Raw genomic sequence first — 23,225 nt, forward strand, 5'->3', positions numbered from 1 at the left:
GCAACAATATTATCTTTCTTCTGTTTTACTTCAATAGACTTACCATTGTTTTCTTTATCAATTTTCTTGAAAAGAGGGGTACATATAAGTGACAGGTGCACAGGAAAATTTCCCTGTGACGTTATAGGTCAGTCCCCCCCTGTTTACATTAAAAATGTTCAATTATCATACCATTAATTTTTTGGGAAATTTGTATTTCTATATTAACGTGCGACTTACGTGTAAAGTTTGTAGTGCATTATTTTATCATTAATACGTAGCTATAACAATTTTTTATTTTTAAAAACATTGAAACATTTGTTTGAAAATTTACATGCTAGTGTCAGAGACACAAATGTTGTTAATGATTACATGAGCTTTATTTTTACTACATTAACAACATATAATCGATTACATTCATTTCATGTAATCAACTACATTGAATAAATTGGCTGCATTAACTGTGGGTAATTGATTACATAAATTGACAAAATTTGACTGCATTTATTGAAATGTCGTTCATGCCATCTCTTATAAAATTACAACTCTTTTAAATATCGTTCTTGTTGTCTCTTATTAAATTACAACTTTTGGAAATGTCTACCTTTATGTCTACCTTTATGTCTACGTTTATGTCTACCTGCTGTTGTATTTGTTTCTGAGGTTGCAGTACATGAAGTTGCAATTACTACTGCTGTCCTAGTGTAAAATGCTGATTTTTTTATAGGTAAAGTTTCAAAACTGTACAGTGTCATTTTTTGTACAATTTATTTTAGAAAAAACCTTTCTCTGTCTTTCACATATGCACTCAACCTTAGAGCAAACAGAATTTAAGTACAAAAAGACACAAAATCTATTTCTTCTGTTGTATAATGACTCGATAACGTCAACATTTAAACTCTGAAAGTGTATTTATACATTTAAGTATAATATTTACAACTTTTTCAATATAGTAAATGTCAACTTTTAATGAAATTGTCTGTGAATTAATTTATAATCAAGGCGACAATAAATTCCTTTTAATACAACGAACGATGATTCACATTCTATAAAACGAATAATATTACTAAAAGTATAAAATGAACTTAAGGCCTGTTTCAAAGGTCGAACTTTACATAAACCAAACGCCTTAAAGACGAAAGAAAATGAGATGAACTTCCTCATAATTTTTTGTTTTAAATACGTTCGGCTCATGTAAAGTTGGACGTTTGAACTAGACCTTAGACTGTCTTAACTACTTTAGAGCATATTACAAAATCACGAGTTATTTATGTTGTGGATTTTAAATTAGTTACGAGGAAATAATCCAGATAAATATTCGACAATTTCATTTATGAGAGTTAATGTTGAAATGACACGAAATAAATATCGTAATAAATATCAAAATATAAAAAGTCTAAATTAGAAGATTTTTACACTTTGTTCATATTATTGAAATATATTAATTTTAAAAAGCATCTTTATTCAATTGTACAAACTTTAGATCTAAACAGAAAATGTGAGAAGAAAAATTTTGTTTAGTTATATTATAGTTTACTTTATAATTTAACTTTGTATTAAAAATTTTAGTTTAATCCTAAAAAATTTAGATTATTTCTGTGATAACTTGGAATCATATAGTGCCTAAAATAAAAGATAATTAATGCACTTACTGGTTTGAATTTTGCTTTTCTGCCATTTTCTGGATTTTTAAGCTGTAAAAACACATTTTGAATCATTTTAGAAACAATCCGAGTTTAAAAATAGTAAATTATTAACACAGAAAGACGCAGATCTTTCAAAGAAAAAAGGAAGATAGAAAACATTTTGTCATTAACTGATTGATACATTGATATGTATAATATATGGATAGTATTCATTGTTAAAAATTTAACGCGAAGTTGTGCAGAGTGTATTCCTCACATTTCTTTAAATATATATTGACGATGCGATCATTTTCTGCTTTCATGCGCTTTATATGTTTCCTATCGCTTTTGTTGATCTTGACATTAAAAACATGAAGTGATACTTCTAGTGAAAAATCAGATCTGATTCGTGTTCATACATAGCTACTGAAAGTGGGATGTATAAGTTTACAAGCCGAGAAAACATAACTTAAGGGTTCAAATTCTCTATCGGTCTTCCTGTAATTGATAAAAATTTTGCTTGAATCAATGCTTTGTAAAAGGAATAAAACGCGAAAACTGTGATTTTCTACTACAAAGTATAGTAAAGTGAGTCCTACAGCCCCCCACGAAGGTCATAGGCAAATGTCACACTTCCGGCTTCAATTTTCCTATATTTTATACATGATGCGCTATCCATATATTATACATATCAAAGGATTTATACCTTACTTGTTGACGAAGCACTGATTGGCTAAAAAATTAAGAAAGACAACCAATTGCAAAGTATTTTATAACAGCCAATACGCAGCGGTGAACATTTAACGAAATACGAAGGAGGGGAGAGAATGAGAAAACATGTGACTCAGTTATATGGAAAGGAAAAAATGTGCTTTTGAGTTTCTGTATCCAGAATATATATTTATCTATAGTTTAACTCATGTACTTCAAATGTTTTATAGATAAACTAAAACGTCCATTTCAATATAAGACAGTTTCATTGTTGCATACAGTACATATAACATTTTAATCAGTTTAAAAATCCACTATTCAGTGTAACGTAATTATGGTTTCGTGCTTTAAACCATTGAACTAAAATACATCTGGAGCGCTACCTGTAATAGAAGTCTAATAAATTCTTGAAGCTAAATTTTACACCCAGACACGTGTGTGTAGTGAATCAATTTTCAGAATCTCCAAACACTAGACACGCGTGTCTGGGTGTAAACTCGCGTGTCTGGGTGTAAGATTTGGCTTCAATTATTTGCTTCAATAACAAGGACAAGCAGACAATTTCAAATAATACAAAATAAAACAAATTCCGAAGAGGGACATCTCGTTTTCTTGATATTCAAGAAAAGCACATTATTTTGTAGCACATTATTTTGTTTCAAACTCTTGTAATATCTTGAATATCAAGAAAACGAGATGTCCCTCTTCGGAATTTGTTTTATTTTGTATTATTTGTTTCAGGTAACGTTCCATGTATTCTAAATCAATGCAACAAACACAACCCTGTGAAAACTATATATTTATACACAACTTAACTTTATATACTCACTCTATTTGTTGGTGCTACAAATGCATCTATGACCAACCATTTTTGCGTCAAGATTTCAACATCTTTATCTGTCAGAGGTTCACGAATACGTAATTTGACTTCAATCTTTCCACCAATTGCCTTGCGACCTTTCTCGGGATCCATAAGCTGCAATTGTAATTAAGTCCATTTACGACAGCAATCGTTCTTACGTACGTAAATTTTGAATCGAGATAACATGTATTTTAAGTGACATTACGTATGATGTGTTTATCAAATAATGGAGGTTTAACTAAAAACTAGTTCTAGTCCTTTTTCTGCCTTTACAGATCACGTGGCAGACATTAAGAAGATGGTGAAATCTGAAATGCTACATTGGGTAAACATGGCTATATTTGTACAAAGCTTATACTATACGCGTATAGTTCGGCATTTCAGCTTAACGAAATGTTGTCTTCAAATTTTAGCGTGTGTGTGGCCGTCCAGTTATATATAGTTCAATGGTTTAAACACAGCTTCTGCAATTATTAATTCATAAAGTTCAAAAAAATACCACACATTACTTACATTAAGACATTCGTGAATTTCACATCTATTATCAAACGGTGATAACTTAAGAGAAGCTTGACCCAGCGTCTTGTCACCTTTCAGAAATCCTCTAAAAGGTTTGAACATTTACTGACGATAAAAAATATTTCACATAATGTAAAACAATGAAACATCCATCTCACGTACGACAAACCTGTTGTATTTTATTTCAAATTTCACACTTTGTCGTCGAAATATTCTCGCCAACGATCGGTTTTTTCTGTCGATAGATATCTTAAACTTTTGATCAAATTCTATACGAAAAAACAGCGTAATTAATCATCGATGTAGAATAATGAATTTAATGAGGGGGGAAGGTTCTAGCATATCAAAATAGCTTACATCCACAACATTGGATATTATTTACGTCTCGAGAACTGAAGTATAAGGACCATTCTGTCTCTTGGAAAAATACTCCTCCCCAGTCCCCATTGCATATCCAATAACCACAACATAGGATATTAATGACGTCATGAGTACTTAAGTAACACGGCCATTCTGTCCATAGCATTGAACAAAAATACATGGAACGCTACCTGTAATACAAAACCTTAATAATTTTTGAAGCCGTGATTTTACCCCAGACACGCGAGACTTTACCCAAGACACGCGTATTATTATCATTCCGCGAGAGAATCTCGAAACACTAAACACGCGTGTCTGGGGTAAAATCTCGCGTGTCTGGCGTAAGATATGTATTCCACGTATTTTAGTTCAATGGTTCATAGTAAAGAAACTCCTCCCCAGTCTCCACTCACCCCTCAACACAAGATCATGCAGGGTCCAATGCTGTATGATATCATTCATTTCGAATAAAACTTACCAGGATTAATGTTGTGTTTGATGGTTTCCGTGAAGCCAGTTTGAGGTTGATCCTAAAGTTGAGTAATTTTAAAATTTAGTGCAAACAAATAATATTGATTTAAGAAAAAGTGAGAAAGTGAACAATCAAATCAATTAAAACAATTAATCAGTCAAAGAGAATTTGCAAATCTATCATGAATACATTTTAGAAAAAAAAATTAAAATGTTTGTCTTTTTAGCATTATTATTTTATAAAAGGAATAAAAAATGCTTTTCGTGTTTGCACAGGCTTATGCAAACCTCGGAGACGTTTGTGAGAACTCTCGAGCTTGTGCAACCCTCAACCTTCGGTCTCAGGCTTGCACTGATCTGCTCTAAAAGGTCTACTTGGTTTGCATAAACCTGTGCAAACACAGTAAATATCTTTTATTTCTTAAATGAAACATAAACCAACTTACGTTAGGAAAGGGAAATTCATAGGACACATACACTTTCATATCGTCTTTGTTGTAACCTTGAAGTATATTGAAATTTTTTAAAGATTGATTTTTAACGTTTATAGATGTATGTATCAGATCAAATATCCATTGTTTGACCTGACACTTATTAATCCTTTAGACACCTTATTAATCCTCTAGACACCTTACTAATCCTCTAGACACCATATTGATCCACTATATTTTATCCTAAATCCTTAAGCAAAAAGATTTTAATCCAATTCAACAATAAAGAAGAAAAGATATATTTACCTGAAGGAAGTGGAATATTGATGCATTTGACGATTCTTAATTCACAATCCTGGTCACCCAAATCTGTATTCGATCTATCAGGTTGAAAACAAAATAAACATAATACAGTAGCGTAGTCATTCTTCGAATTTAGTCACTCTAACCAAATGTTAGAACATTATTATTTGTGAACTAAATGTTGGGGTGTTGATGGTTTAAGTAGGTAAGAAAGAGTTGCACATGGTTTAGATAGGTGAGAAAGCGTTGCACACCATCACGATGACTCTTCTCCTTCCACACCCTAACAAATCCCTCACCTTAAATATTATCAAAACCCTATTTATCCTAACCCCACCCCACAGTGTCCAACACTGAAAGAAATTACGCCAAATTATGAAATCTCAATTGACATTAAGAGCCGAATGTAAAACGCTATTTCTAGTTCAAAATTTATTCAAAATCCACTCAAAATAAAAGAAAAGAGAAAATACATTCATTCAATGGTTTTTAAAGATTAAAATAAACACAGTAAGATAATAATCACCTGACGTTATGAAATGTTCTGTTTTCATAATGATAACGTGGAGGAGGATTACCATGTTTGAAAGAACTTTGTAAAGAATCGTAATCATGTCGACAGTTTATCGCCAATTTCTCAAACCTTAAATAAAAGTAAAAATAAGTACAAAATATCTTTTGGTCGAATACAAAATTTCCTTTTAAAAACCTTTTCGAGTTTTCGATATCGCCCATTTTTGAATAATGCTGAGTATTGTTCTTACACATCTGTAAAGATATCATAGATTAAGAATAAATATACATTCTTCATGAAGTCTTGATCTAATATCATTTTATGACCGCTGACCGGTATGTTCGTAGGTTGATGTTTATAACATAGATTAAGAATAAATATACATTCTTCATGAAGTCTTGATCTAATATCATTTTATGACCGCTGACCGGTATGTTCGTAGGTTTATGTTTTAACATACCTCGTATTGAGATTTAAGTGCTTTCTCAAGATCTCCAAATATTTCGTCACGGTCACGTGTCTCAGGGGTACAATCACTTTCATGTACGACTACAAAATCACCTGCAGCAGAGATTGATTCTGGAAGATGAGATGTCACAGTTGGAGGTTCTGGTATCTTTGACAGATCAACACGTAGTCCATTTCTAGCTGCTTCTATCATTGAATCAAATCCCTGTAATAAGAATGAGTTACTAACATCGAAAATATTTATTTACTTTTTCTGGAGTAACCTAATGTTGAAACTTGAGTCCTTGTACACTCCAGTCTAGTGTCTTCATCAGGAGTGATCTGATGTTAAAACTTGAGTTCTTATATACTCCAGTCTGGTGTCTTCATCAGGAGTGATCTGATGTTAAAACTTGAGTTCTTATATACTCCAGTCTGGTGTCTTCATCAGGAGTGATCTGATGTTAAAACTTGAGTAATAAAATACTCCAGTCTAGTTTCTTCATCAGGAGTGATCTGATATTGAAACTTGAGTCCTTATATACTCCAGTCTAGTGTCTTCATCAGGAGTATCTGATATTGAAACTTGAGTTCTTATATACTCCAGTCTAGCGTCTTCATCAGAAGTGATTTAATGTTGAGCTACATTTAACTAAAGAGTAAAATCTTCCTAAGGAGGAAATTCTATCATTATTATTGCCTTCCATACCTTGGATGTTCTAAGATGATTTCTAGCCGTATCAATATCGCCTTTTTTCTTTGCTTCAAGAGCAGCCTTTTGAAACTGTTTTTGTCGATCAAGTAAGAACTTCAATTCTTTTTCGTTTCTTCCCTTTGGAGGAGCAGGTTTTGGGGGTCCTTGCGAGATTGTAGGTCGTTGGACATCAGTCTTTGCAGCGGGTTGCGGTGGCCTGTGCGGGTTGCTGGCAGACTGAGCGGAGGCCTGGAACATAAGATTGAGAACTGATAAGTTAGTTCTATAAATGTGAATGATTTTTTATCATCAAAAACTTCTACAGTTGAGAAAGTCTACGCTAGAGAGACTGAAAGCACTGGAGAAGTGTTTCGTATAAATAGCCCCTCTCTACAAATTTCCGCTAACTCAATTCGATAACCCCCCGCCCCACAAGGCAGTTTGTTCTCAACAGGAAGGCAAAGACATATGAGTATGATTAGGTATAAATAAATAAAGATTTATAACTCAACTTTTTAATGAAAGAGAAACCCTTACCGCTGTTTGAGTAGAAACTTTAGGGGTATCAACAGGAAACGGAGGATAACCGGGGGGTGTTGGCAACTCATCAAGAGACACTGGTTTCTTGGCCTTGTGGTTGCGAATGGCATCTTGGTATTGCTAGAAAAGATGTTCAAAAGTATAGATCTACCATCAGTCAATACACATTCTTTATAAAATCATCTAACCTTGACTATTCTTTTCATTCTCCTTGCTTTGCTGGAATTCCTTCTTTCTCGGCATCGTTCACTCCAGATTGATACTTTTCAAGTCTCTGTTCAAGTGCCTCTAAGATAGTCTTTGGAGCAGATGGTTGGCCTGGTAATGAGCCTGATTCTTCAGATGTAGAGGAGGTCTGGGCACCAGATGGTTGAGGAGGTATGGAGGAGGTCTGGACATCAGATACTAGAAGAGCTGTGGAAGAGGTCTGGGCACGAGATACTTGAGGAGCTTTGGGATATGTTGACGTAACTGGCTGACCACCTAAATTTTACGTAACAGATCGGTCCTTCACTCGACATGGTAGATGAAATAAAATTTAAAGTTTATAGTAAAAAATTGCGTTGAAAGTTTTACATCAACCCAGAACAGAACTTTGAGCTTGTATATCAACCCCCCGGTTATCATTCTTGTACCTGGAAAGCCAGGGGGAGGTGGAGGGCATTGTGTGAGATCAACATCTTTACCATCCTTTACAGCTTGAATGACAGCATCGAAATCCTAAACAAAAGTTTTAATAAATCAATTATGCAATAAATAGAGCTCTAATTCAATCTCCAACATCACGGAAATAGCCTACTACAATGAGATTAAGGATTAGGCTTAGGGATTAGGATTAGGAATCAATTTCGCATATTTGTAGAACACCATAAAAAGACTCGTGGAGAATGCATGATAATGCTTCCACTTAAATTTCATTTCCTTTCCTTTAGAAATAACTCACCTTCGATATAATCAAATATTTTTTTGCATTTTCTTTGTCACCACTTCTGTTACAATTGCGAGCAGCCAATTTATACTGATCTCTCTTTAAAGTAAGTCCTTTTAATGTCTCTTCAAGTTTACTATCATTCTCACGCTGGGGTGGCATTGGAGAAACCGGTTGTGTTCTTGGAGGAACTGTTGGTGTTCTTGAAGGATCTGGGGGTGTTCTTGGAGGAACTGTTGGTGTTCTTGAAGGATCTGAGGGTGTTCTTGGAGGAACTGTTGGTGTTCTTGAAGGATCTGGGGGTGTCCTTGGAGGAACTAGGGGTGTTTTTGTAGGATCTGGGGGTGTTCTTGGAGGAACTAGAGGTGTAATTGGAGTACGTACTGGTTTAGATGGTACAGCTGGAGGTTGTTTAGGGTCATTGTTAGTAGCTTCACTAGGGACTCTGGAGGAGGTTGATCGAGGAGTGACCATAGGGGGTGTTTCAGATACACTGGATTGTGTTGGTGCTGCTGGTTTAGAACCACCTGAATAAAAAATCTCACGTCGATATGGCGCAGTGAAAAAGTTTAGAAAACAAAGGTATTTTGAAAGATGTACTATACAGTCACTATAAATATATAACAATTTCCGAGAAGAAAATTTGTTGGTGTGATAAACCATTTTGAATTTACTACTTTAGAGTATATTCAGTAAACACATACAATAAAACCATAAAGTTTAGTACATAACGTTAAAATGGAAAAACCATACCTGTTGCTACTTGTGGAGGCAGTTCGTCCATATTAACTTCTTTACCACTTTGAGCGCTTTTAACATTTTATCAATTGTCTACAAACAGAAATCGATATTACACATCCACAGTCAGTCGCGTAGCCAACCGCAAGGTTCGTCTTGTTACGTAGAAATTTCATAACATTAGCATATTTAATTTGTTTGAAACTTAATTATTTTTACAGTGAGAGAACAACAAAATATTTTCATCGACGACCAAGCTCACTGGCTGGCTACGCCGCATTCAAATGTATAAACTTTCAAAACACGAGAAGTTGAGCTTTCTTCCCGACTCTTCTTCCATTAAAATGTCATCTCACAAACCTTTAAACCTCTTTTAAATCTTCTAGCCTTCCCACCATCGCCAGCTTTCTCTGCATTAGCAATAGCAGTTTCGTACATTGCCTTACGTTCTGTGATTACAACTACATCACCACCCTAGAAATAAATAGAATGTAGAGCATGATTACGTATACAGTGATGGATTCAGGATGATTTTGTGTATGTGTGTGTGTGGGGGGGGGGTTAGATTTTGTTGACTCCTTTGTGGTGTCTTTATGTCATTCACATGTCAGATTTTTTGTAGGTTTGACTTGAGAACCTGGGAAATATGTAGTTTGACAGTTGCGTTAGCTTGATTGGTTGGTATAATAATATTTCGTTGGGAAGTGTGCACCCCCTGCACCCCTTCTAGCCGAGGTTAGAAATGGTGTGCACCCCCCCTCCGGACTCCTCCCTCCCTTACATCCCTATAATTACACAGTTGTTGTTTGAAGTGGTCATTAAAACAAAGGATATTAAAAATTAAAAGGATGAAGGCATTCGAGTTGTGGATCAGGAGAACTATGGAGAGAGAAAAGGTGGACAGACAGGGGGGGAAACGATGAGATGAAGATATTTTTCGTTGAAAAGAAAGAACTGTTGGAAAGAACTATTACAACGAAAAAGTGACGCATTATTTGTGCACATATCTTTTTTCTTTCAAAGAAGTAAATTCGGGGAAGAGTTATGGGTAAAGCCTCGTTCACACGAGTGAAATAAAGATAAGCACAAGCGCAGACAAAAGATAAAACAAAGATAATCAACGAAGAATGTGACATAAGCATCGACATAAGCGCAAGCATAAGGAGAAAATTCAAGCATAAGCTAAGAGAAGAACAAAAAGAAAATTTGACGAAAATCCCAATGTCTTTGTCTTTGTAAACCTCTAGAGCAACAAAAACAAAAGTCTCGACGTTTGCGCTTATTTTACTCATGTGAACCAGGCTTAAAAGAAAGCAGGGAAGAGATACGTAAGAAAGCTAAATGATTTGAAATAGGATGGTTATGGCGGCATGAAAAAAACAACTGAAAACAGAGAGACCTGGAGAAGATGGATGCCAAGAAAGACATCTCAGTAGAGAAAATACTCGACACAAGTAAATATTGCTCAAGGAACCATATGTTATTGTTTTGTACGATTCATCACAAGGTGCGAAATAACGACCAATTAACGAACATTTGTCCTGCAAAATGTTTCTGTGACGAAACTTTAGGTTCAAAAATATTTTGTACGTACTGCATCAGAAATGTCCTGGCAAAAAATGGTTTCCCGGTAACTCAGCCTGCCCCAGCCTGCGCACAGCAGGCTACAGGTAATCCTGGCCTCGTTCAATTTTTCGTGAACTATTAACATCTAGATTTTTTTGTATCTAACAAATATTCAAGTTTTATGAAAAGGACTTCGTCCAGGGACGGCGCTAGAACGATAATTGAGGGAGGGTGTATACAGTGCTGTAGAAGTGGGGAGGGGCGCTTGGGGAGGAGTGATTACCTTTGAAATGGGTAATTTTTCATAATTTTATGGCTTCAGTTTCGTCAAGAGAGCCCTCCATCTGATAAATTTAGTTCTACAGCACTGGGTGTATATTCATATATTCAGTTGTCGGCGAGTGATTTCTTTTGAAAGTGATTTGGTTTTCTAAAGAAATTAATAGGACACAACTGAATGTATGAATATACACCACTACCCCACCCCCCCCAACTAGCGTTCTATTGTAGTGTCGTCTCTAACTTCGTCCTATTAAAATAATAGACTTCATTACCAAACAACATTGCAAATTCTCATCTAGCTCCCCTCTAAGGCTAACGACATCAATAACACGTCATCCCATTAAATACAAAATGCTTACCGATTGTTTTGGCAGTTCTTTACCAGGAACTGCTTCCCTTCTTGCTTTAGTTGGAAGTAAAACAGGAGTGCCATCTAAAGATGGAGTACTCTCCAATGGAGTAAGGCTGTCAAGTTCTGCCTATGAGTAAAGAACTTTTATTAGTAGTGGTATAAAATAAAAACAATAAAACATGAGTGCTGATTTGTCTACAGTTGAGTTTGCATTAACCTGTGTGTATGTCGATCATCAAGCTTAATGAATGAATCAATTAATCAAATAGAATTTGCAAATCAACCATGAATACAATTTAGAGGATGAATTAAAACATATTATTTTTTTATCCTTGTTACTTTATAAAAGAAATAAAAGATGTTTTTCGCGTTTGCTCAGGCTTAAGCAAACCTCGAAGACATTTGTGAAAACTGCGAAGCATGCGCAAGCCTCGAACTTTGGTCTTGTGCTTGCTATGTTCTGCTCTCAATTCGCAACAGGTTTAATGAAGAAATGTGTTTATGAATATGTGTATGTAAATATGTGTATGTAAATATGTGTATGTAAATATGTGTATGGAAATATGTGTATGGAAATATGTGTATGGAAATATGTGTATGGAAATATGTGTATGGAAATATGTGTATGGAAATAGTCGGTGCAAAAGTTAGGAATTTCACTAAAAACGTTTTATGGAAAACTACAATTCCTAAAGACAAAAGTTAGGAATTTCACTAAAAATATTTTATGAAAAACTACTATTTCCTAAAGAAAAAAGTTAGGAATTTCACTAAAAACATTTTATGGAAAACTACTATTCCTAAAGACAAAAGTTAGGAATTTCACTAAAAATATTTTATGAAAACTACTGTTACCTAAAGCTAATAAAAGAAAACATATATATTCCAAAAAGCACCATCTTGTTCACACAACTGATTCAAATGTAACAAGACAAAAGATTTTCAATATTTAACTTGAGTAATCATCTCAATAATACAACTCAAATTTTTAGTTTACAAGATGATGAAATTTGAGGTATGCATCTTTTGTATTAAACATATTTCTTTTAAATTGTCAGCTGGAATCGTTCTTTTAAAGCTAATAATATGTTATTATAGTGATGTTATACAAATAATGAACAAAGTTGAATGCCTCTAGACAAAAAAATAAACTAATGCAATTTAACTAAGGAAATTATTAAGTCATTTTAAATGTTCTTTGAAATGTAATATAAAAACTTTGTAATAAATTATTAGGAATTATTCGATTGGAGTTTCGGTAAGCCATAGAAGCGTGAGGGTTGAGAACCTCTGGAGAAGATTTCATTGTAAACTTTGTTGTTGATAGAGTCTTTCTTTAGAAGCTTTCTTAACAGTCGTTGCAGTTTGGCTTCATGTGATAGTGTGACGTCTTCATTGAGTGGGGTAAACTTTGCTGTATTGTTAATGATTTTAAGACAGGAATCATTTTTAGGAAGGAATGACTTTAAGGAAGGCCTTAAAAATCATTTTAAGAAAAGAATGATTTTAAGGAAGGCCTTAAAAATCATTTTTAAGAAAAGAATGACTTTAAGGAAGGCCTTAAAAATCATTTTTAAGGAAGGAATGATTTTAAGGAAGGCCTTAAAAATCATTTTTAAGGAAGGAATGATTTTAAGGAAGGCCTTAAAATCATTAACAATACAGCAAAGTTTACCCCACTCAAAGAAGATGTCACACAATCACATGAAGCCAAACTGCAACGACTGTTAAGGAAGCTTCTGAAGAAAGACTTGATTAACAACAAAATTATTTGATTATTTTTCTGAGAAATGAAATAAATCTTACTTACCAGTAAATCAGGATCATTAATATCCTCATCTTCAGTGTAGTCAATGTCCTTCATACACTCGGCTGCCATCGCATCAATTGAGGATATATCCATAAGATCTAAAACACAGCATATGGCATTAAAACAGAACAAAAAGTCACAATTAAAATTTGGGTGAAATAATTTCCCATTGATCCATGATGCATTACAAAAAAACCACAAGACTATTGCCTTTGTGTCAAACTAACTTCTTTTTGGTCTTCTTTGTTTCTGCTGTGGCTGCCCACCCCGAAGAGCTGCTAACTCTGCTTCAAGATCATCGTCATTTTCATCTCCATCACCAAACATTGTCATTGGATCAATACCAACATTCATACCCAATCCACCTATCTGTATAAGTAAATAAAACCATCAGTCCAAACTGTTGGAAAACTAGGTATGAATAGTTGCAAGTGAAAATAATCATCTGTAACTACAACTTGTACTCCAAAATAAGCTGCGAGCTTTCTTCCACAATCAAAATTACATCAGTTCAATTACTGGTGGGATTCAAGTTTTGCTGCAGTTTGGCAAACAAAGCAAAGTTGAAATGCAAGATACAGCAATAAATTGTTGTGTAGCTTGAAAAGAGTGCAAGTTTTCCAAACCTGTGTCATAGTTATTAAGGCTGAAATGATTTCTTCAACACAAAGACCAATGACATAAATTTTCAGTTATGCAAAGAATTCAACGCGTATGAGGTAAGAAATTATGATGAAGTAGTGAATAAAACATTTGACTTCATCGGTTTACCCCGAGGACTGTTTGTTGACAAAAACTTTACAGGTGGTGTGGCCTAAACGGCCTAACTACTATGAAAATTTTGACGCTTTGTTTAAATTGTTAACTTAACAATGAATCGTCACATCGAAAATAAACTTTCGCAACAACAATGTCCTTCGTATGACAATAAACAACAGCCAACTTCCTTGCTTTGTCATAAAATTCATCGTGTAGAACTGAAATAAGCTTAATATTCTTACCATATCTAAATCGCGTTTTTTCGGCCCAGAACTTGGGCGAGAAGAAGACTTTTTTTGTTTAAACATCGCTGCTTAGTGCTAAACTGAAAAGTTGAAAACAGTCGTGATGTGTAAGATTGGGAAGGGGGGAGGGGGAACTAAGACAGAAATATACCACTACCCCGGGAATATACAATAAAGATTATATAAGAATGTTCTGTCAATTTCTGTGCAAAAAGACAGTGGTTTTGGTCGAAATTCAACTGAATACTAATATATAATATAGAAAATAAAGATAAAATTCAAAACGTCCGTCCAAATAAAGTTTTATGATTTTTTAGTTTCGATGTACTTGTGTTGATAACATGATAAAATATGTGAAGACCGTCAAAGAGATTGAATACAAATATGTCAAACTGATGGGGAAATTTACCACAATTTTTTAAAGAATGTAAATCAATTGACAATAATTTATTGCTAGAGTCGTAGAGTTGTACAACAGTTGTACTTTCTCATTAACATACCTTCCCCGGGAAGTTGAGAATATCGTGAATTGATAAGTTGACATAAAACTTTCTGCCAACTTTTGCTGTTAGAAATGCCAAGTTTAATTACGTATGAAAGAAAGAGTTTGACAGACTCTCAATATCATGCATTGGGAGTATATTTCACGAAGAAAAGACAACGAGAAAGAGAAAAGAAACGGGAAAACGAAAGCTCTTCACTGGAACAACCAACTACCTCAACTGAGACTACTGAGTTAAATGACGAAGAGAAAATTGACAGTCCTCCAAGTGCTAAGAAGCCAACTGCTAAGGAACGTCGTGAAGAGATACAAAAAGACCTAGACGACGTCGAAAAGCAGCTGGAGGAACTAGAAACAACACTGGCTTCTCTTGAGAAACAAAAACACGAACTGTTTGAGGAGTTAAAAGGCCTAGTACATAACAAAAAGCACGAAGAGAAAGAAAAACAATTCAGTACTGCACCTTCAGGACTTCCTACCTTCACCACACAACAGCCACCAGGCTTTCCTCCTGCTGGTGAAGGACTGCCAGCTGTGTCTTGTTCACAAGGTATTCAGCACATGAAGATATTGTTATTATATGGAGCAATTCATTGTTCAGCTGGCTCAGTTCAATGTATACATGATAAACATGTCAAATTAATGTTTCAGGCTAATATACATAGATCAGAACAACATCATTACTTGTTACAATCATGTCATGTGACTTCTTATCAACTCAATACACAAGGTCCAACTACAGTGACAGCACGTTAATACTTTGGGTTATAACTGTTCAAACCTCTTCATCATCATCATCATCTTGCGGCCTCAGCCAAGATTGAATGCATCACATCTTTCCAGTATTCTCTATCTTTCATAGCTGCTAACAGATTTTCCTTAGGAATTGTTGTGTCTCGTCTTATCCTATCTGGAAAGGTTAACTTGCATGATGTATTCTCAGATGATGGGTGTCTCCAAAGTACAAATGATGACACTAGTTCATCAGTTGCACGTGCACAATGGCCTGCGAACTGAACACATCTCGTACAAACTTCTTCTGCTGATCAGCAATGAGAGTTTCCTCCCTTGAGTTTTGTAATCACAATTTAAAGATTGAAATTGACAAGTCATTGTACCAATAACCTAGTCTCTGTTCACACCAGAAATAATCTAGCACAAATTGAAAAGGCATAGTACTAACTTTATTTAACTGCAGCTTATTTTTGTGAAAATGGTATCTCTAAAGACTTAAATGATATGTTGAACACAAATCTTCATCATAAACTTCCATTTTATCACATAATACCAAAGTTCAAAATCTTATTTTTGAAAATGCATGCCTAACTAATGATTATATTATGCAATTTTTACATCTAGCTCTACCAAAAACTATTAGTCGATACGAAAGTGCTTTACCAAACAATCAATTACCATTGGTATGTGTTCAATCATGTGTCAAATGTTTATTGAAAGTACCATATTATCATGTTCTCCAAATTTTACCTTTTCAAAATTCAAGTCGTTAATATTATTTTGACAGAATTTCCAACATCGTGATGTTCACCGTCATTTCATTGCTGGAACTCAAAGTAATCCATCACCCTATCCCTCTCAACCCTCTTTGAATCCATTTGTCCCTCATGATGTACCAAGAAATCGTCAACCATATCTAGCTTCTAATACTAACCCTGAAACACTACCCCCACCCCCACCACCACCACCATCAGGTCAACCACCACCTCCACCTTCTGGTCATCTACCCCCACCACCCCCTCCTTCAAATCAACCGCGACCTTCATTCTCTGGTCATCTACTTTCAAGTAAACCTCGACCCCTACTACCAAGATACCCAACATTACAACAAGCTTCACATACACCATCAAGTCTAGCACCACACATACAAGGTCAAGCTTCATCTTCTCATGGTACTCACTTCATACCATCCTCTAACAAACCCTGGCCTCTTCCCCTGGTTCATCCACCACCCCCACCATCAGGTCAACCACCTCCTTCTCTGTCTTCTCATTTTCGTCCGCCTCCTTCTGGTGTTTTCCATCCTCCACAATCAGTTCTCCCAAGTTATGGTCAGGAGCCTAGATCAACCCCTCCTGCAATACCTCAATCATCACGTTCGAATCAACCTCCGCCACCTCCATCTGGTCATCCACCAAGGAAGAAAGATATTTGGTCCACATCACGATCCAGATACCACTGATCTTTGTTACTACATTAGCAATGTAACGTGAAAGCGCATGCGTAAATTTCACTGAGACAATTACTTCTAAAGTTTATTTGAATTCTATAAAATTAAAATGTTCAAAGTCAGATTAATAATTAAAAGTGTGATCTTTGTTGACAATGCCTAAAATTGTTTCATTTCCATTTTCCTCTACATTATCCAATAATTTTCCACATAATCGGCCTTTTCACGTTTTTCTGTTTCCGTTTTTCTTTCTACTATTTCCGTTTGAATTTGAACCAAACACCGACTTTAGATATCTTTTCACGAAGCTTAACAAAATCACTAACCTTCCTCAGCCACTAATTATGACACTACTCGAACACATCTCAGCGATCATTATGAAATGATTACATCCAATCAATAAGGATACTTATTTAAAACTAAGGATAACATTATCAAACGAACCGAAATTGAGGTTAATCTCCAGTGCGTGGTCGACAAAATGAAGTGATTGAAGTCATGATTCATTGGATAATCTGCTCTGAGCTATCGCCTGTAGTGTTAAATAAATTGTCGTGCGTTCTTATGACCAAGTTTACTCTGATTGATGCCATATATAACTTTTTTTCCAAATTTAATCGGATGAACACTCACCCCCTATTCTGAACTACACGACTATGTAAAACAGGGGGAATGGGCTCATAAGACCAAATTTAAAAAAAATTTGCATGTATGGTACCATGGTCCAGTTGCTCAGTCACCATAATCGTAAACGAGGATATATAAAGTAGACTCCCAGCCTGCAAGTAAGGTCGTGCTATACCATTGCTATACAGGCTATACCTGAAACCATCCCGCAAGAAAATCGTGTTATACTGCGATGTAGATTTCAGATCAATAGTAGATATTATGTATCTCTTTAGAAATCTACTATTTTACATTAAATAAACACTCAAATACTTGCATTGCATGACCCAACTTGCGGTGGGCTGGCTACGTTTGAAGTACAAACTTACAATATTCGCTATGAACACAACTATGATTTCTTTAGGTTCAGTCAACACCATCAAGTTACTTGTACAAATTTTTATAACCTAGATCTTAGGACGCCAGCCACCGATAAAACGCATCAACTTGTTACAATGAAAACTAGTTACGTTTAAAGACTCCAGAGACTCCTTATCCATAGTAATCAACAATGATCCATCGATCATCTCTGCCTTAAACGTTTCAACATAATCCTTCATACCTAAATATGAGAGTAGACGACCGACATCACTTATCTTAAGATCAGACAAATCTTGAGGATATTTTGAAAGCGCTTCATATAATGCACTGTCTTCTTTTGGAGGGATATGACTGGGTAGAGGTGGCGGTGATGGATATTGATTTGCAGGCAAGGGTGGGAGAGGAGTATCTTTTATTGTGGGTTTATGTGACACCGATGGATGTTCATCAACAGGCAAGGGTGGCAGAGGTAAATCTTGGATTGTGGATTTAGAGGACACCAATGGATGCTGATCAACAGGCAAAGGTGGCAGAGGAGTACCTTGGATAGTACCTTCAGGGGACATCAATGGGTACTGATTTACAGGCAAGGGTGGCAGAGGAATATCTTGAATTGAAGATGCAGGACTTTTCTGTAAAGAGAAAATAAGCAAAAATTAAGAGCTATTTATATGAACGTTTAAAATGCAGTCAATACGCTCATGGATAAAAAAAATCAAATCACAGCCTTACTCGGACGTCGGTTGGCTTTAGACTGAAATTACATTGTTTACTTGTATAGTATGAATCAAAAATCACAGCCTTACCCGGACGTTGGTTGGCTTTAGACTGAAATAATATTGTTTACTTGTATAGTATGAATCAACAAATCACAGCCTTACCCGGACGTCGGTTGGCTTTAGACTGAAATAACATTGTTTACTTGTATAGTATGAATCAACAAATCACAGCCTTACCCGGACGTCGGTTGGCTTTAGACTGAAAAAACATTGTTTAGTTGTATAGTATGAATCAACAAATCACAGCCTTACCCGGACGTCGGTTGGCTTTAGAATGAAATAACATTGTTTACTTGTATAGTATGAATCAACAAATCACAGCCTTACCCGGACGTCGGTTGGCTTTAGACTGAAATAACATTGTTTAGTTGTATAGTATGAATCAAGGTCAGTGTAGTCTTCATAGTCATTTGAATCATCAGAGAGCGGTTCTTCGTAAACATCCTCCTTTTGCAAAATATTCTTGTATCTTCCATTCGATTGTTCTTGATGTTTTATGCTTTTGCGTTGCCCACTTGTGACGATTTAGCCGAATCATTAGAGTCCTTCTTGCCATGAAAAAATTTACCAAAGACACTCTCTTGTTTTGTCGTTTTCACAGTTTGCCGCTTCGGCGGACGTGGAGGAGGAGTCTGGGCAATAAAAAACAAATCTATTTTAGTACAACGCCAGTGCAACCGCTGCAAAACGGTTACAGATCAACATGAAAACTTTTCGCTAATTGTAAATCAGTATTGGTCATAATGACTAATTCTACCTTGACACTTGAGGGTGAACGATCAGGAAGTTTAGGCGGTTCTTCGTTTGTCACACTATTTTGAGACATTCGCTCACGAAGAAGCTCCATTGTTTCCAAAGATGCTTCCTCGATCATAGAGACACCAGCCGAGTTGTTTATTGTTTTCTGGACAGCGTCGATATGCTTATCCACATCCAGGTTTTTGAAAGCTGTAAGATCAGTCTGCTTGAACTGCTTGTCCAGAGTGTTTACGACACTTGCGTAGGTTTTGTTCCCCTCCAGAAAACCATTAGCGACAGTGACTTGTATATCAAGTTTTAAAGGAACCTTGAAGCAGACCTAATGATGTAAAATACAATTTTGGTGCAGATGAGATTGATGGTTGTGTTACACTAAAATAGGTGGATTCAAAAGTGATGAATGAACAACAAAGAACGAGAACAGTCTTTACACTATCTAATATATATAAGAAGTAAGATAACGTATGTTAGTGTAGGTAGTGATGAATGAACAACAAAGAACGAGAGCAGTCTTTACACTATGTAAAATATATAAGAAACAAGATAACGTATGTCAGTGTAGGTAGAGATGAATAACAACAAAGAACGAGAACAGTCTTTACACTATGTAAGATATATAAAAAATAAGATAACGTGTGTCAGTGTAGATAGTGATGAATGAACAACAAAGAACGAGAACAGTCTTTACACTATGTAAGATATATAAAAAATAAGATAACGTGTGTCAGCGTAGGTAGTGATGAATGAACAACAAAGAACGAGAACAGTATAATGAAATAAGTAAGAAGATGATGTGGAATGAACAACAAAGAACGAGAACAGTCTTTACACTATGTAAGATATATAAAAAATAAGATAACGTGTGTCAGCGTAGTTAGTGATGAATGAACAACAAAGAACGAGAACAGTCTTTACACTATCTAAATATATACGAAATAAGATAACGTGTCAGTGTAGGTAGTGATGAATGAACAACAAAGAACGAGAGCAGTCTTTAAACTATCTAAATATATACGAAATAAGATAACGTGTGTCAGTGTAGGTAGTGATGAATGAACAACAGAGAACAAGAACAGTCTTTGTACTATCTAAATATATAAGAAATAAGATAACGTGTGTCAGTGTAGGTAGTGATGAATGCACAATAAAGAACGAGAACAGTTCTACTGTCACCAAAAATGTATTTAAGAACTTTTTAAAATCAATTAGTTTATAATTTTCTTACCTTTTCTTCTTCTACGTTTGCACAAACCACAGTCACAATTATATCTTTTTCTTCGATTTCACCAATCACCGTCATTTGACCCAATCTCGTTAACTTTGCCGTAAATTGTTCTGAATCAGGCGGAAGATTTCCAATATTATTGTTTCTATCAACGAATCTTATCTTTGCGGGAAAACCATGCTTCGCTTTGATTCCAGCTAAAGTGTAGAGGTTTGGGTCCAACAATGCGACAAAAGTAGATGAGTCATGTGATGATATGTAAGAATCGTGATTGGCTGATAGATTTTTACATCTAATTCCCGCTGAATTCGACTCAATTTTCTTGATTTCAAGGACATCGTTTCTTTTGAACGACTTACTCCAATTTGCATCAACTTTCAAAGCACGCACATATTTGATGTGGCGATGCGTTTCAAGCAAATGTCGCACACTCAAAGTCATCTCGTGGCCTTCCAGCGGTAGCAATTCGGCCAGGGATGAACAGAATGTTGGCAAAAGGATGTTTTTTCTGTATTCAACTTGACAAACAACCTTTGGAGTAACCCAAAGTCGATGTAGTGTTAAAATTTGATCGCTGCTAAACGTGGTTCGTTCATCGTTGCCGCAGTAACCATCCTTCACTAAAACGACTTGAGGTAGTGGAAAGTTATCAACAAATTCCTTCAACTTATATTCTTGGTTGCTCCATATTAGTGTTTGGGCCAGTTTATACTCCGATGATTTGGTCATGTTAAATACGATAGTCGTTGAAATAAAGGACTTTTCGATTTCGTCTACAGTTGCAATCACTTTTGTAGGTTTCGATTTCTTTTTTTAAATGCAATGTTCTGCTTTCATTTCCTTTACATGGGATAACCTAATTAAATATTTCGAAATTGTCGGTGTCGTTCTTTTTGATGATTCGCTACAACCAGTTAATGATGTTTTTGTTAATTTAAATACCAACGCACGAGATTACTTCGAAACCAGAAACATCAAACAAACCGTGGACGTTGTTCGTATCAAGCGAGATCACAAAATCTGGTCTAGCATTTGACGAATGATTAAACAAACAATTGCTGATCTAGTGTTCATATTTACCCATGCTATGTTACTGTGTTCTTGACTGCGAGCATAATAGTTTATTATTTGAAACTTACTGAAAAGGATTAAAATTTACACGCTGGCCATTCAAATGTAAACAAGGTTACATTAAATAGAAAGTGTATTTCACAGCTAAGCGTGGTTATATTGTATTGTAATGTGTTTCCGGTCATTCTTGAAACAGTTTTCTCGTGTTTGGTCTTCTAGCCGAGGCTAATTAATGTAACAGGAGCTTTATATTGCTAGGATTTGATTATGGCATTAAAATTTCTGAAGACAAGTCATGCACTAAGCATGAAATTTGACTATATGACATACATACAAAGGTTAATCTTATTTGATCGCTATACACTCATAACAAAGAGCAACAGGTTTATTTACGTACCCTCTAAGATGTAGAACACCTTATTTCTGTCCTCAAACTATCAGAGATTCATCCTATTTGTGCCTGCCAGGTAAATTCTTTGATAATAACGAGCTCACCAACTTCCTTGTTGTCAAATAATTCGTGTGAATACAGTATTTGCATTTTCTTTGTGATGCAAAGATGCGTTTCAAAATAAGTGGCCTGGGCCCGGGAAGAATAAAGCGCTTTTATGTATTGCAGTATAGTTTCGAAAGAAGCCGCCCAAAATCTTTCGATTTCCAAATTAGTTGTCTCAAATGGAAGTTACTTCTGAGAGAGTGATTAGTTTCAAAGAATTCTTATTTCTAATAGTTGTTTTTAGCATTGGCTAAATTTTAATCCATGCAATATAATAGGTATTTTTTAATACAGTAAGTTGCATATATGGTTACGGCATAATTTTTTACAACTTTGAAAAGCTGTATTTTTGAGAGTTTCTAGGTAATTTGTTTGATAATTTCTCTTAAAATTTTTCTTTACTTATATATTCAGTTGTGCAACCTGGTTACGATTGATTTCTTTTGTAAAGACAATCACAAGTAGATTTCTTATGACTTAAATTCTTCAGAATTGTGACCAGGAATATACCGGGCGGAAAGCGAATTCTTAATATAAATATCAAAGCCCAGCAAAGTGCTTTAAAAGAGCCATTTAATACAAAAATAACATATAACAAGAAATATTTATTTAAAAGCGTAACGTTTCGTCTTGACTCTGAAGACATCATCAGACAGTATTAAACTACAAGTATAGAGGGATGTATATATATATTAGCTATTTACATAATATTAAATTACATGGTGGGATGAAAACGTGATAGTAAATATGGGATAAGATGGTATGACGTGCGATAAGTAGAAACACGAAAGAAACAAAAAAAACACAAACTTCTTTTTAAAAACTAAATTCTTTTCAAAAAAAAAATCAGAAAAGCACAACTGAATGTATGAACCTCTCCCTCAAGACGAAACGTGAGCCCTCAATGACCGACAGCTTTGCAAGCAATAACAACTGAGCATGACGACACCAGGACATCATTTCAGAAGAGGGGGGGAGGGGGACACCAAATTTTCAATACGTAAGCGCAATATAAACTTGTAGTAAAGCAACTTTTTAAAATTTGATTGGTTAGTGGTCTATATTTTGAGAGATGGTGTTACAAC

The 23,225-nt window shown here is 35.2% G+C and overlaps 3 protein-coding genes across 3 annotated transcripts; 1 reads left to right on the forward strand and 2 right to left on the reverse strand.

Moving 5' to 3' along the window:
- Positions 1–871: 871 nt before the first annotated feature.
- LOC124450718 (coiled-coil and C2 domain-containing protein 1-like) lies at positions 872–22,184 on the reverse strand. The gene is given in 18 exon segments (XM_047001358.1): positions 872–1,025; positions 2,311–2,337; positions 3,145–3,291; positions 3,691–3,781; positions 3,866–3,965; positions 4,535–4,586; positions 4,974–5,029; positions 5,265–5,338; positions 5,788–5,904; positions 5,971–6,029; positions 6,236–6,448; positions 6,932–7,165; positions 7,454–7,576; positions 7,645–7,685; positions 7,688–7,939; positions 8,092–8,176; positions 20,574–21,429; positions 22,042–22,184. Coding segments are annotated over 17 exon segments (2,427 nt in total). The 5' UTR covers positions 21,303–21,429; positions 22,042–22,184; the 3' UTR covers positions 872–998.
- On the reverse strand, positions 8,621–14,253 carry LOC124450720 (coiled-coil and C2 domain-containing protein 1-like). The gene is made up of 7 exons (XM_047001360.1): positions 14,134–14,253; positions 13,360–13,501; positions 13,133–13,230; positions 11,330–11,449; positions 9,483–9,596; positions 9,138–9,215; positions 8,621–8,911 (listed from the first exon to the last, which is right to left on the reverse strand). The coding sequence occupies exons 1-6, from the start codon at positions 14,197–14,199 to the stop codon at positions 9,144–9,146; spliced, it is 612 nt and encodes a 203-aa protein (XP_046857316.1). The 5' UTR covers positions 14,200–14,253; the 3' UTR covers positions 8,621–8,911; positions 9,138–9,143.
- Positions 14,597–16,976, forward strand: LOC124450719 (protein enabled homolog). Its single transcript, XM_047001359.1, has 3 exons — positions 14,597–15,188; positions 15,998–16,056; positions 16,161–16,976. Exons 1-3 carry the CDS (start codon positions 14,711–14,713, stop codon positions 16,833–16,835), a joined length of 1,212 nt encoding a protein of 403 aa, XP_046857315.1. The 5' UTR covers positions 14,597–14,710; the 3' UTR covers positions 16,836–16,976.
- Positions 22,185–23,225: the final 1,041 nt, after the last annotated feature.

This window comes from Xenia sp. Carnegie-2017, unplaced genomic scaffold (genome assembly GCF_021976095.1).
Source record: "Xenia sp. Carnegie-2017 unplaced genomic scaffold, XeniaSp_v1 HiC_scaffold_24, whole genome shotgun sequence".
In the NCBI taxonomy this organism is placed as follows: domain Eukaryota; kingdom Metazoa; phylum Cnidaria; class Anthozoa; order Malacalcyonacea; family Xeniidae; genus Xenia; species Xenia sp. Carnegie-2017.